Source organism: Nothoprocta perdicaria, unplaced genomic scaffold (genome assembly GCF_003342845.1).
Source record: "Nothoprocta perdicaria isolate Ctin4 unplaced genomic scaffold, notPer1 scaffold_82, whole genome shotgun sequence".
Classification (NCBI taxonomy): Eukaryota; Metazoa; Chordata; class Aves; order Tinamiformes; family Tinamidae; genus Nothoprocta; species Nothoprocta perdicaria.
In genome coordinates, this window is record NW_020456110.1 from 585570 (window position 1) to 601626 (window position 16057).

The window sequence follows — 16057 nt, forward strand, 5'->3', positions numbered from 1 at the left end:
ATAAAATCTCCAACTAAACCTTTTTTGCCAGGAAAAAAAGATAAGGAAGCAAGAGGTAGAGTTCACTGTAGCAGGAGTAAACTGCTTGAAGCTATAACCAAATTACCTACCAACTGGACTGCATGTGCCAACTCAGAGAAGGAAGTACATATTGTTTACACATTACTTTTTTTTTTTTTTTTTTTTTGGGGGGGGGGGGTGGGTGCAGAAAGAGGGGATGAGCAGGAGAAAGGGGGATTTCCTCTCATCCACTACCTTCTCATGGCATGGGTGAGTCAGCTAGGCTTTAATTTTTATTTAATTTTTAGGAGTTCCAAGCAYAACAGGACTTTGATTTGTTTAATTATCTTTAAAAATATACACTGCTTCCAGATCTTTGACTTATGCAGTAGGCAGATGACGCAAACACAATAAATTTTAAGTCTGCCAAGCACCCAGTTATTTGAGTTTCAACACCAGCAGATGAATCACAATTGGTGTTAATAATGAACCAAGGTTAGTTTATTGCCCCCCTCTGACACGTTCTTCATTTAGTATTCTGCTTTACATTATTTCAAATGGTCTATAGATTTTTTGTTTTAATTACATTTTTAACAGTCAGATTTGAAGAGTAGCATATGTACAACAGTATACTTTGTTCCTACTTCCAGTTCCACTGAAAATGTTGTCTAACAGCTYTGATCGTTACTTTATCTTCCAAGAAACGTTTACCTCTTCTCTACTATTTGAGAGCTTTTCTGCTATTTGAGAGCATAATTTCTTTCAAGTGCATATTTAGAAATACTTCCTTAAACTTTGACAACAGCTAGGACAGTAAGTACTTCTATGCATTTCAAGCATCACAAAAGAGAGAAAAAATGATTATAGACTTAGGAAAACCGAGTCAGCATATGTGCAGCATTAGCATGGTTAGGGCAAACATTAAATTTTAGTCTGAAAAAAAGTTTTGCTTTTTTTTTTTTTCCTTAAATGCATTTCAAAGCACAAGGATAGTGTATGTGAATAATCCCCTYTCTGCTTTCATTAGTACAGTACAAATATGCATGGCATAGTACATGTCTGGAAAGCAATACAGATTAAGAAAATAGACACTATCTAAATCCTAATTAGGAATAAGAAGGCACCACTGATTTGAGGCTTTGTCCAGACATCAGTCAGTCAGTCTTGTTTCCAATTTTCGTATTTGAGCTAACATTTATTTCCCCCATTAACATATTCAAAYCACTTCTATTCTGGTTTTCTCACAACAAACAGCACACATTCATAGTAGTATTTCATCATGGAGAGTTCATTCACAGTGTAAGTTGATAATACAGATTCCTTCTCCACCTGAAAAKAAAAASCAGAAATTTTCAAAATACTTCGCTACCAGCAATGTTCAAGTTTCTTTCAGTCAGAGAGAAATTGCTATATACCTCCTACCAACAGATTTCAAAGTCCATCTATTCATTTCTTTAAATACTAGGCAAGTAAAAACTTGCAACACAGTTACAAGCACTTAACTGTTCTAAGCATTATTAATCTGTGCCATTAAGCTAAACAACATTTCAAATAAAGATGGAAGGCGTTTGTCTAGTCTATGCTGCACATTCCCAAGCTACAGTATCATCTTACCTCAATTTGGAATCCATACTGCAGGATAACATTTTTTATATCCTCATAGCTTAATTCTATAGAAAGCTCATTTGCCAAGTTTTCAAAGTGGTAAAGGAGAGGACCTAGAGTATAGAGACAAAATTCAAAAGGGATGTCAAAAAGTCTTCTAATTTTTTTAGAATAGAAAGTCCTAAGAACATTCAGGCCCCAAATCAAACACAAATCAAGAAAAYGCACATATTTCTACTGGTCAAATATGCTTTTTATTATGAAAAATAGATACTGAACAGATATTGGAAAAAGAAGTCCTGGTTTCTACCAAAACGTGTCTTCCATCTTTTAAATTTTATTCATTTTCATCAATGCAGAATCATAGTACCAGAGACARGACCAGTGAGCTTTACAAAATCTCTGTTCACATTTTGTGACTAGCCATGACAGTAATGACTGACCAAGAAAATGTTTGATATATGACGTTTTTCTGTCTTTCCCTCACCATGASAGAAATTGGAAGTCTTCCTTTAAGCCAAAATATCCATAAATATCTTATCCTTGACATTTCTACTTATTTAACAAATACAAATAGAATTTTTCTTTCCTTGGAAAGACACCAAAAATTAATACAGGACATTACATTTGCCCAACTTAAACAACATAAACATGTGATGTATGATTTCAAAACCTGCATTAGAAAGTTTTGATTCTATACAGAAAAATGACTTAACAGTTACTTAAAAATAACCATTTGGACATATTTGTCAATATCTGGACACACTGAACAGATCCAACATGATCTGTGAACTATATACATACAAGTAGAAACTTGGGGAGTAAATGGAAGAAAGAYTGGTCACACTTGCCTACATTAATCCATATGCCTCCAGGCTTTAGTATTTTCCATATTGTATCAATATAATCAATAACGTTATGTGCTGTATCTATGAAGAAGCAGGTGGCTATGCAGTCCCATGTATCTGCACAAAAAGAACATATTACACAGAGATTAGGTTCAGTGTTTCTCCCCCTAAAAAAAAAAAAAACCTTAATTTTTGTTGCTATATTAGGCTTTCCTTCAACCAATAATGGCAGTTGAACACTTTTCACATTTACCAGAAATTAGCTGTGTTGTGCATAAATGACAGACAGTAAATCTGAATCTGTGGGGTATGCACATACATAGAGATTTATATATACATGTACATAAAGCCAAAATGTGCTAATACTCACCTGTTTGAACTTCACTACTAGAATGCTTAAAAATAAATGGAAAAATGCCCAGCAAATGTGGGCAGTTATGCTATCACTTTCCAGTTATGCTATCACTTAGAACAACAGAATTCTGCACATTAAAGCACGCTTTGAAGTAGCATAATTTGGAAAAAAAAAAAAAAAAAAAAAAAAATTAATCCAGTATCTGAATCCATCTGTATTTTACTAATGCATTTAACAAGCCAAATCTTTCAAGGACTCCATTGTATTTCAAATTGGAAAAGTCTCAGTTAATTAAAAAGAAAAAAAAAAAAGCATAAAACACACACTGAATTTTTCGGTCACTTGTTTCATTTGTAGTTAACTACTTCTGAAACAACTGAGTATTTTTTCAMATTTGAAAAAGAATCAGATTTTTTTTTTTCATGTATGTACAGGCGTGCACACCCAAGAAATAAAGATTTGACTCTCCATTCCACACTGCTTGTCTGTTTAACATCACTTTACTTAATCAAGTAAACTTTTCCCTCCTTTTGCTATGTTGTCTTTATTTTGAAAGACTAATGCAATAATGTATTGTGTCATAAGCAGAAAGCAGTTTCTTTGCCATAGGAAAAAAAATGCTACGGTTGGTACCTSTTGCCTAACACCTCAGGCAAAGTTCCACCGTATTCATAATCACACTTGCTCTACTCTATCTGCAATCATTTCTTATTGTCATATTCATAATACACTGAAGATACATGGAAAGACTAAGAATTTGCATTTACTCACTGCACTCAGAGTAAATTTCTTGAAAATCTCCTGCTGTCATAGAGAAGTTTGAACCAGAAGGAAGACTATGAGGATCAACATCAGGGAAATAAATTGGTCGTATCTGATCAGCAGATCTTCTGTTATTGCTAAACTGATGAATCCAGGGATAAAGTTTACATGAGTTAATTTCAGAACATCTGAAAAATAAAGAATTTGGAACAACTCAGATTCATCTAACTGCTCAAGTATTATCTAAAAATGTAGAAATCTTGCATATAAAATGATGCACAGAAAGACCCTCAGCAACTTCCATTATTTTGTTGCTAAAGCTAATGCTAAAGCCATACAGTCTTCTAAAAACACCTTCATCTAGTTCATGGCCCATTAACTTATGAACTGATCAAATAAAAATTAAACAATTTAATATAAAATGATCACCACCAAATAAATGCCTTTTTTCCACTTCATTTTTAAAACTTTCTTTTCCCCAACTTACATTTCACCAAAAAGAAAGCTAACAGAATTAATTTTGTGATTATGGACAAAAATTGTGGCTCAGTAAAACAGCAAACCTTATTATGGCCTTCTGGATTATCTTTGATTATTTTTAGTTTTATAATTTCTATTTTTTTATACATTTTATATATTTTAGTTTTGTTCAAATGCTTTTATTAAAGAATGTGTTTAACTTTCAAAATACTTTTGCCAAAACATGTAAGTTTTGCAGTAGATGTCTCTTAAGCTCTCAAGATCTAAAGTGCTGCAATTATGCACAGTAATTTTCTTAAATAAAATTTGTGGATTAACACAATGAACTCAGCAAATTCTAAAAAGTGATGAAATAACATTCAAATTAAAGTAAATCAAAAGAAGTTTCCCCCAGAGTTCAGCAAACGCAATTCGTAACTTAAATAAAGGAAGAAGCTTTCTCTCCACATTCATCACTGCCAAATTCTGTAGTCAATCCCACTTACCAAAGCCATGACACATATACATAATAAAATATTCAGGAATCAGAAAGGGCATCTGTAAAATACATATCAACAAGCGCCTCATATACTGCAAGTTATCTACCAATTTATATAAAATTCACTCGTTTGGCTTATGAATAAAAACAAAAAAGTCAAGGCAAAGAAAAGACCTGAGCTGCTTACATAGGAAATCTTTTCTGAGCCAGCAGACATGTACCTTTCAGTACTTATTTTCCTCCTCATTTTCAAGCACTAATTATTTGCATGGAGACTCCTAGAGAGTTCCACCACAACTCCCAATTACTACAGATGTACAATCCTACTCCACATTCAAGCTTGAAAGCCTTCCATTACAATTAAGCCACCTTCTGAAGGTGTTCAGGTTCATCTACAAAGACTTTCCTTCGGGCAAATAAAGGTTAACCATCTGACCGTGTGAATTTCACTTGAGAAATGAAAGCACTCTCAACTACTCCTACTCTTGATTTTATGCTACTATAATTTAGTTTCCTCAAATATTTGGAGATGAGACTACTGCTTTGACTGACAGACAGCAAGTAAACTTTGTTTTGATGTAGTGTGCAACTAGCTGTACACTAGATCGATTCAGCTGTACAGTGGAAAAACAAGACCATGTAGGAGCCTGCATCTGTTCTATATCGACACCACACTAATGTTTCCTCTCCTATCATATGTCATGGGGTGGTTATTTATTTATATATCTTGTGACTCTAGACCACCTGAAAATTTTGTTATAGTTCCCAGTTAGGAAGACTGCTTATACTTTTTACAAGCTCTGCTCTGCCAAAGCATGTGACAAACGAGGTGTGTGTACGTCATTAGCACCCACCTCTGCCATCTGTCATTATATCCAGGATTATTCTAAACATGAGAAAAATATACCAACAATACGAAAATCTTAYCACAAAGGAAAAAGCTGAGCCTTTGATTTAAAGACTGCAGCAGTTTTGGATACATTATGGCTTAACCTTCTAGAGCCACTTGTTTTGGAAATGGAGCTTCCACAGAGGAATAATGCCCTTTAACGTATGCAGTTTTCACACCTGACTCGACTCACTGCATTTTTTCAGGGACCATGGTTACATGCTGATATACTTTCGTRTTCACTCCATACCATGCTGTGATATTTTAGCCACAGAAATTTAAGTTCTCAATTTAAGAGACAAAACTTTTCACTTCTGTCAAAAAAAGCAGATATCCTTTTGTACACAGATTTAAGTCACTGTACCAAATCCAGAAGGCCTACTTTACTGTCTTGAACACAAAGCCTACTACTACTTTTCATCTCCCTAAAAATAAACTGAGGTGAGAGAAAAAAGGTAGATCAAAACTGTAAGCATACACTAGAAAAACTCTCATGCCATTACCAGCTAAAAACAAACAAAAAAAATCTAATACCATGAAGCCAATACCAGGAATTATATACCACACTTCTTAAACTACAAAGCTAAACAGATTTTAAAAAAAATTAATGCTTAAGCCTTTCTAAGCATCACCACAACCAATAAAAAAAGCTAGTATTTTATTCAAAATTAATTTCCATGTTCCAGCATGAAAAGACCTAGCCACCAAAACTACCCTCTTTCTGCATAAATTAAGAAGGAAAGGAAGAGAGGCTAAACTTATTCAAAGTCCTCTTTTCTCACCATACTCTTCCTTAACTGCTATCTTCAACTCATACTGATCACTGCTGGTCTTTGAACGCCCCTGTCCCGGATGGCAAATGGGTCCATTTCAGACAGCTATCTGGGAAGAACCATTTAGGTCGGAAGTGGAAAGATCTCAGAAGTCCCTATAAGCTTCTTAACWGACATCCCAAGCCTGTAGTTTTCCTTACCCTTCAGTTTTGAATTAGCTGTTATCTGTGTTCTCTTCCTGCTAATTCCAAACCTGTAACTGGTACCCTTCCCAGTGACAACTGTTGAGGAACATTTTGCTGACTCAAATTAAGTACTGTTAGCAGATCTGACACATACTATTTAGCCAGAAAATGTGTATTTTATACAAATAGGAAGCAAATTCCACATATGGTCTAGAGATTCTATATTTAAAGAAGGAAAAAGCACACAATTAACAATTATCACAATTAATTTGGGATGAAGTTATACTTTCTGGTTTGAACCAATATGACAGCAAATCAGTGCTGTCAACAGGGGAAGTGAATACTTTCACACTGCTTTGAATCAATTTTAAAATTCTAAAAAGCTTRACAGCCAACTACATTGTGTAGTGTAGGGATAAAAGCATGACCTCCTCCTTCTCCTCTCTGTAACTGCAAGGCATTAGATCAGCTCAACTGTAGCAGGCAATTTCACCACCAGATGACAGTCAYTTATGAATGATTCAAGAAAACAGAGCAAAACAATACTAGATAATTATTTTCAGGATAGTAAGCACAGCAGCCATGAAAAACATTATTTCCCATGGTTCTGTATTACAGTTTTAAGTAAAAATAGATTTGGAATCATCTTCCAAGTTCCATGCCTAGCATGRGTGAAACATACTGCAAAGTACCATGAAAAGAGAGTGTATAAGCCATTATTTTAGGCGTTTCCACAAAGGGCTTATTTCAGACTGAAGAATGAGGGAACCCGTAAATTTTGGTTTTCTGAACTTGGCTTAAAATACAAACAAACAATCAAACCTCTCCTTCATGCTTGCCCACTATTAGTCTTCCTATCTCATTCACACAAGAAGAGCAGCATTTTGCTGCAAGTGACAATACCAAACACAGAAACATCACTATAAACCTATACAGTTAAATTTACAATACTGTTTTGCATTCAAATTTAGTGCCCAAGATATAAAACTATTAATTTTATATGTTACTAAGTGACAAGACTTGCTTAAGTGGTATAGCATGTTCGGTTGGCTGTTTTCTACACAGAAACGGTGCCTTAAATTTTAATAAAATTGTTGCATTCCAAATTAATAGGTTTCCTCTGCTGGTAATCACCATCATTAAGTATCTGCATATATTAATCACCATTTGATACCAGTGAGGTAGGTATACATTTTACAGAAATAGATTTGAAATAAAAATTAAATTTATTTAAGATTATGCAGAAAATCTGTGGTAGAGTCCTATCAACTTAAGTCTCATAACTGAAAACACGTTTGCTACTATAAACTTAATAACTTACCCATAAATTCATAATGCTCTCCCCATCCAATTATTCCACTTATACAGACTTAYAATGCTCCCCGCTTTCAATTATTCCACTTCTATTTTTTGGAAGAAAAGCTCTATAAACTCGTTACCTTTGTTAGGACTTATAAATCTATTCTTGTTGGAGTTTATACAAGTTTTTCTCATTAATGATTTTGTCTCCCTGTAGGTGTCAACCAGAAAGTAAAACATAAGCTATGTACCTGTTGAGTACAAAGTTAGAAGAAAAGAGCATAAAGAGGCTCCATTCATTTCCTTGGCAAGCATAACCGAGCATAGCTATTTCCCACGCCAATCTACCTAGCCCAGCACCAGGTACCAGGATATTAACTTTGGAGAAATCCCTGCAACAAAACAAAAATAATAGTTAAGTCTTTATCTGATACCTCTTAACAAAATGTAGAGGTCCAGTCAAACATTTTCCCCCATATATTTAAACATTATAATGTACTTCTCATAATTTTTAAAAGGCAAACTAAGTCAGTTTTGATCAGAAGAGTTAATTGTATAATTTAAAAAAGATCGAAAGACTTATCAAGAGAATATGTGCACATAACAAAAGTACTTTGAACTATGCAGAGTACAGTGCATCATTAACAAAATATTTTTCTAATAACCTTAAAAGCTGGAGGAATTCGCAGAAAGAATATGGTCACAATCACCACTTACTCTTCAAAGATGMCTACCAGTAACCCATAATATTCTACAAATCAGAAATGCAGTTCTTATTCTATACTTGCAAGAAATAAACAGGTATTTTCATATCATAAACACRGAGAAAGCAAAATTTCTTGAGCTGATAATGAGTTTTTCAGACTATAAAAACTATAATATAGTTGTATTTTCAGCAAGTAGACCATTTAATTTCACTCAAGTACATATGCAACACTGAGTTTCCTAAAGAAAAGTAGAGTACAACTCTCTGCTTCCTTTACTTCCGATAACTAGATATCAAGACTCCAGAAAAAYGCCTATCAGTGTTCAGTTCCTGAGGGATTTAGACAAACTTATCTTTGGCTCACCAGCAGAGATCTGAAACCCTATTCGCACAAGYCACACGGAGCAGCCTAACTAAACTCTTCTGGAGTATATTTACACTACTTTATCCTCCTTCCCTTTCTAAAAATGGGTTATTTAACATCACAGGCATAACATACTGTGGAGAATCAATAATGTGGGAGTGTTACATTCTACCTGGTCTCCACAAAAATACTCTATTTAAATTCCATTTTATCATAGGAGATACACAGTGGTGGCAAAATGTTAAAAACTGCTGGAGACCTCTTACAACCCCCACTGACTGCTTCAAGTCATGGAGATGTTCTGAGGCATGGCACTGCTGCTGTTTTACTAGCAAGGAAACATTTGCGGGGATCTTAAAAGTCATTCRAACAAGGGCAATTTGCCAACTGAGAAACCAAAGGCTCTCCAGGTTCAAAAATATTGAAGTATTTGAAATATTTGAATTTGAAAACATGAGAACATGAACTATCCTGCACTAAGATTCTCAGCGCATCTTTGTCCTCACTTAGGCTGCTCAGCACCCAGATAATCTCTGTCTAGTATCACATACTGAAATCACAACACACTTCATATTTGGAATACACATTTGTCGGTCCTAACTAATGCTAACGCTTCAGGCATCACTTGCCGTTAAACTTTGAGGCAGATTCAGAGACTCTCCATTTCCTTTCACRGGACACAATCTCCTCACTACCAGTGCTCTTCTCTATTGCCTTCATGGCGGTGCTAAAACTGTCAATGAGAAATGCTTGTTGTAACTTGCTTATATCCAGGTTCTTGAATTACTGTGATAAATGGCTGGACAACGTGCTGCAGAATTTGATGTACAGAACATGYCCAACACTCAGAGTTTCTCAAATGACCTAATCTGGTATGAGTATCTGGTATGACACATTTAAGTAGCAAAAAGCTATGTATTAACCCCAGCTTCCAAGTCCTATTATATTTTAATAAAAAGAACATATATGTTCTTTCTCAAAAATGTTCTCCTCTCTCAGACAGAAAAGGTAATATATACATATTCTAACTAATCATTATTGCATCACAATACAACCAAATCGGGCAGAGTAGGCATTTTCATTTCAGGTTGCATACAAGGATTTCACGTACAGAACAAACACATACAGGAATCTTCACTCTCAGAACCAAACCACTCCACACCAAAGTGAAAAGATGTATAATCCAACAAGGAAGTAYGTCAAATAATGAAAAATATTGTAACTAAAAAGCGCAGTTCGTAAGTGTGCAAGATACAGTATGAATTACAGAGTTCTAATCTCACAACTAAGTGTTTATTGACGTTTAGACCACAATACTGCTTGCCATGGGAAGGAACATTAACAGACAGATGCTGACTAAAAGGAAAAAGCTATTCACAGGAATCTGGTATTATCCACATAGCTAAGTGAAATCACCCAAAGCTACATACATATGAAAAATGTATGTAGCTTACATATAATTCTTACATATTACTTAAAATACTTATATATTTTAATACTCTCTAATACTACATATTACACCATATATTAATATTCTCCACTTTTCATCCTGACCAGGATGAAAATATAAATTCAAATATAAAAAAAATATAAATTCAAATATAAATTCAAATTCAAATATAAATATAAATATAAATTCAAATATAAAAAAAAAAGGGTGAATTCCTTCTCTTTTGCTGATTATCTTCAAAGGCAAAAAACTGAGTGAATTTAATAAATACATACAGCTATATGAGAGCACACAAGACTTTTCAAAAGCAGTATTTCTGAAGACAATTACCTAAACACAGAAAGGAAAGGACTTGCGTTTGTTTTATTGAAACAAAGGTACCTACTTTTAAGAGTTCTTTAACTGTTTTGCCATGRAACAGTTTACATTAGAAATATACTCTCCACAGAAGACCAGTGAACATGTACCACACTGTGGAACTTGTCAACTTAGACTTTCCTGATGTTTTATATCWGAAGAGTCACTATAAATGTTACTTTGCATGCAAAGGTATCACCAAGCTCAGGCTTAAAAGGAATCTAAATATTCATCACTTTTTTGGGGCATATACTTGAAATAYAATCAGTTCCTGTCCTAGGGATTTGATGTAAAGATTTAAGTCTCTAAATATGCAGGGGTGGAGGAAGGCAAGGCAGCAATTCTATAGGCCAAATTAATGAACAAAGGAAAACATCAGAGAAGACATCTACATTTACAGATTTTGGTCATGGAATGATGTTAATTAATTTTAAGGTTGAACATCTCATTGGTTCCTTTTGGATGAGAAATTAGACCTTTACACTCTTTCAGATAAGCAGAAAGGGTAATAGAAGTAAGAAATATTAAAAAAAAAAAGAAGGAAAATGAATTGATTAGAAAAAAAGACAAATGTATTTGCTGTGATGTTCCCCAATAAACTCATCTAGATTTTCAGATTTTTGTTTCTCTATCAGCTATGCTTAAATGACCACATTTAATCAAAAAGTAAAAGTATATCTGTGTCTTAGTGTTTTCTTCCAGAGAAGACAGCGATAACATTCATTCAGATCAAAGGAATTTAGAATACTTGGTCAAAAAGCCRGACAATTCTACAAATTCCCAACTGAATAATACAGCAAATCCATTGCTTCTTCAGAAAGACTCTAATCTCACGTAACTTGAACCTTTTAGATGATCCTATTAACAGATTCAATGCTTACAAAAAAAAAGAAAAAATGGAAGGATTTCTAAAAAGGAATGGAGCAGAAATAGCTTTTGCATTTGTTTTTGGATGAATCTTGCAAGAAATTGGATCGAAATGCACAATAACATTAGGACCTACTCACAAGACTTYTTATTTACAGCTGCTTTCCACTGTTGCTTGTTCTGCATGCCAGAAATGCAGGCATAACACAGCGTTTTTTACTTCTTTTCCTACTTTGCATACCCGGYGTAGGCTAATATTGCAGACAACTGCAATACAATATCAGCATGCATGGAGCTCTAACAGGAGCAAACTGGATAGTTTTAGATTGTGACTTAAAACCTCTAGAAGCAGATCATCTTTTTGAATATCTAAATTCCAAATTTCATGATTGAAATATCATGCCTGTGTATTTTCCCCCACAAATTTTCTTGTTACTTTTTCATTACACCAATGCAGAGAAAAAGAAGAGGAATTATGCTAACTAGCAWCTACAATGAAATAATATAATTCTGATGAAGCCATTAAAAATATATAGGTTTACCTGTAGTGACAAATTTAAATTTAGAGTATATTCCCCACCTCTTTTTAATGCAAAGTCTAYCCAAGCAAACCTGTTTTCACAACCAGGTGCTAAAAGCCACACTTTTTCWGTAAGAATTTCAACAGTGCATATCACTTCAGATTACTATAGAGAACTATAAAGAAATGCACTGGGGCACTTTGATATTCCATCCACAGGCCACTTTCCTACATGACCACTCACTGCCAGTCAGTCCTCTTTGAAGGAAAAAGACTTTCCACCCACTGCATACTTTACAGCCAGAATAATTTCAGTATGATGAGGCTAAGCCCTGTCCATTCTCTCAAACTGAAGCAAGTGATATCCACTAAAACTTTAAAAAAAACAACTGCCAGACAAGTTGCCTCATCCACAGAGCTGAGATGACACAGACTATAACCCCCAGAATATTTAAACAAAGGAGACAGGTACTTCTGAACTGTYGTGGCTCTTGACTTCTGACAGTGGCAAGATAACAGTAACACTGAAGTAAGAGAATGCTAGCATATAGCATGAGCTGTGGACAATAACTAAAAAAATATAAATAGGATAAAAGTGCTAAAGCACCTCCATAGAGACCTTCAATATTAAACAGAAAAGGGGTTTAAAGAAAAAAAAAAAGCAACGGATACTTCATAGCCATCACAACAGAGATAGAAGGAGCCTCACATTGGCTGTGTCTCACTAGCACACATAAGATTTAACAGATTACTTCCATTACCTTCTTCTATTCTAAAATATCTATTACCTCTCCTATAGATCTGTATGAGAGGCATATGTTGTAACCTGTAATACCAAATGAAATTTTATCTCCTCTAGAGCACTACGGATACTGAAAATCTACCCACAAGAGCAGGAGAAGTATGACTAAGCCAATTTGCAGTATTTCTGCCTTAGGAAAATGAAGGAAGGATGCTTACAGAATGATCCAGTTTTTGTTACTGTTTATTTCAAATAGTGTGCTAAAGATGATTAAGTTTTGAGTATTATTATTTTGCATCCTCCTCAGCTAATTTGGTCTTCATTTGTAGGCAGGATAAAAAAATACATTACAGTAACATGACAAAAAGCTAGCTACAAACAATGTCTCTATCTGAAAGGAAAAAAGAAGGAAAAAAAAAAGGGCAGTCTTCTAGGAGAACTGCAGAGAAACTATATTAGGAAAACTATTTCTGCCTTGATAAGTCTCTGAATTCCTTCTGGGACAACACCTTTGGAGCTCCCTTTCACACCTTTGTTTAAGCTATGAGCAGCTGCAGCTATGTAGTATCTACAGTTACAACATTTATGTTACGTTTTTTACTTTCAGAARTTTAAATTGGACATTCAAAACAGTGATTTGACTTTCGTTAAAAAAATTGTATCTTATAAACAAGCTAAGGACTTCGTGAATATAAAAGTAACAATGTTGTAAGAAACATTTTGTATGACATGTWGCTCTACCATCTCCAGTTTTCAATGTGTGTGAATTCACAAACTGCTGCTCTCTGCTGGGTTAATATGCAAAAACAGTTATGACTGCCTTCTATACATTTTTTCCTAGTGTACTAAATACATTAAGTTTAATAATACATTTGAAGAAGAAAAATTTTCTCCAGTCTTTATCCAACTTGTTTGGCCTTCAAACATAAAGTCATGCATCAGTTTTGCAATACATSGRTATTGCTAATCTATAAACTAAGAASTAGAGAAGGATTTCCATGAGGTTTAAATTTGAACACAATTTCAGTGACAAAAACTGTTTGATCAATCTCATGTCTTCCAAGAGACTGCTAACAATGTGTTTACATRTAAACAGTAACACTTAGAAATACAAAGCCTTATTCGTATATTTTTTCCTCTGGAATAGCTCCTGGGGAGAGTTCTGAAGAGACAGAAGTTGCATTTTTCAGTGTACTATAGAAAGTTCATTTTCAAATTAGATTTCCTAAAAGAATAAGATAGAAGTGCCATCTGTAAATTGGCACAGGTACATTGTTAATAATCACTGATAAGGAAAGAACCTTGTGGTAGCTTCTCCCTGTATCTGACCTAAACTCTGAAATGTGAAGAGAACAAAGTTCACAAGTGACATTATTAAAATAAACACAGTCCTGTTTGAACTGGGAGATGTTTTAATGATAACTGGGCAGCATCACTAATGATAGAATACTTGAAGCTATAATTTCTTCCATATATCAATATTCCTCAAATTCTACCAGCATACTTCTGCTTGAAGTACATAAAATAACTGCACTGATTATTTTATTGGTGGTGCTTCTAAGTAAGCCTGCGCAACAATAAAACTACGCACAAAAATTTAAACTAAAAAGTTTTTCCTAAAAGTGCTAGAAAATTAAAACAGGGAAACGAATCATCATCTTTCCTTCCCTTTTACATCACGATACATCTACTGCTGTCATAGTGGCCTTTCTCTAATATGCAGCACAAGCATCCAAGCAGCAGCAAACCTGCAAATTTCACCTCACTGAGTACCACAGGTTTAACTCCACAGCCTTCTGAATACTATTGCATTAAAAATTATCAGGAAGCTCATTATATGAAGCCACAGAAAACGTGTATTTATTGTTAGCTTAGCACATGTAAAGTTTATGATTCCGCTCTTATCCACACTATTAAAGACAAACTTTTTTTAAACATTAAACTCCACAATATTCACAGCAATTATTACTATATCCAACTTTTTTCTTACTTCCTAAAAACTTTGTAATCTTTGTTYAATAGTGCATGGCCACATAAAATTATATTGTAAAACTCAATTTACCATCTCTCTTTTGGAAAGTTCTTTACAATTTCACTAATGATTGGCTGGTAGCAAGAATCTCTTTCAGCTTTACCCTCTTCACTCCAGTCTCTTACAAACTGTTTCAAAGTAGACTTTAATTTATCCATGTCAAATGTTGAGGCTGGTATAATCTTCCCTCTTCCCTGAGGAAAGTAAAAAAACAAAATAAAATAAAACAACAACAACAAAAAAATAGAGATTAGTCAAGACAAGTATCTTTAGTTTTAGAAAATCAAAAAMAAAGTAGAAACAGATAAGAAGCCATGCTTTTAGTTTTGGCAGGAGTTTTAGTTAATAAAAAACTAGTAGAAAGATGGAACCTCCCACTCTGAGAAGGRGATCCGTCTGTGTCACTACTGCGACAGCCAAAGGAAGCTCACACTGCAGCTTCCCAGAACTGTACTTGTCCTGCAGATACCAAAAACAGACTTCACACTCCCAATCTTTAAAGTTTGACTGCAACTTTTCTGCAATACAATGCCACACTGAAAGGAAATGAGTAGTGCAAAATAAATAAATGAACGGTATATATGATAACATTGGACATAAAATAACCTACAAAATGGCAGACAATATTAACTATGGCTTTGATAGAGAATTGGAAAAATAATGATTAAGTTATAAGCATATAATTTAAAGATTTAAGTATTTAAGCATTTAAGCAAAATAAGATAAAGCATAACTAGGACAGAAACAGAACTGCAGAGTTAAAAAAACGTTTTACAAGAAGTGATTATTGGCACGTGCCATTGATTTTCTATCAGTTYTTATAATGGAAACTAGAAGGTTTAACAACATATTGTTTTCTTAGTCATCTCTATAAGATGTGAAAATGAGAGTGAGAAAATATAAGCAAATAGGAATTTGTGAATGAGGAAAAGTAAGAAGGGCAAAAGCAAAAATGCTGGAGGACAAAATGTGTGAAAAACAAACGCAGAATATCTCCAAGAATACAGGATTTAATTCTGCAACATGAAAAAAAGTTTTCACATACATCTTCTCCGTATTCTTTGTTTTCAAACATATGAACGCAGTCCTTCACAATGGTCTGTAGTATCTGCTGATTGTGATCAATGCACTTCCGAATCTTGTCAAGGTGAGGAAGGAATTGAGGGAGAAGACTCTGTTGGTTAGGCGGAAGAGACCTAAACTGCCTCTCTGTTCTGTTCACTCGTTCATGCATGCTAGTTCTAGAAAGCAAAAAAAAAAAAAAAAAAAGTCTTTAGATCATAAGCAACAATACATATAATAAATAAAGATAAATAATTCACTCAAAGCTACTGCAACAATCCAG

At 34.2% G+C, this 16057-nt stretch overlaps 1 protein-coding gene across 1 annotated transcript in view; it reads right to left on the reverse strand.

Moving 5' to 3' along the window:
* Window positions 1-290: 290 nt before the first annotated feature.
* CARNMT1 (carnosine N-methyltransferase 1) overlaps window positions 291-16057 on the reverse strand; it is an 18128-nt gene continuing 2361 nt past the window's right edge. The window contains exons 2-8 of the mRNA XM_026052000.1: window positions 15758-15953; window positions 14743-14906; window positions 7926-8066; window positions 3580-3758; window positions 2457-2570; window positions 1615-1718; window positions 291-1329 (exon numbers count right to left, since the gene is read on the reverse strand). Coding sequence (XP_025907785.1) covers window positions 1228-1329; window positions 1615-1718; window positions 2457-2570; window positions 3580-3758; window positions 7926-8066; window positions 14743-14906; window positions 15758-15953 — 1000 coding nt within the window. The 3' untranslated portion in view covers window positions 291-1227. The remainder of the gene's footprint in view (window positions 1330-1614; window positions 1719-2456; window positions 2571-3579; window positions 3759-7925; window positions 8067-14742; window positions 14907-15757; window positions 15954-16057) is intronic.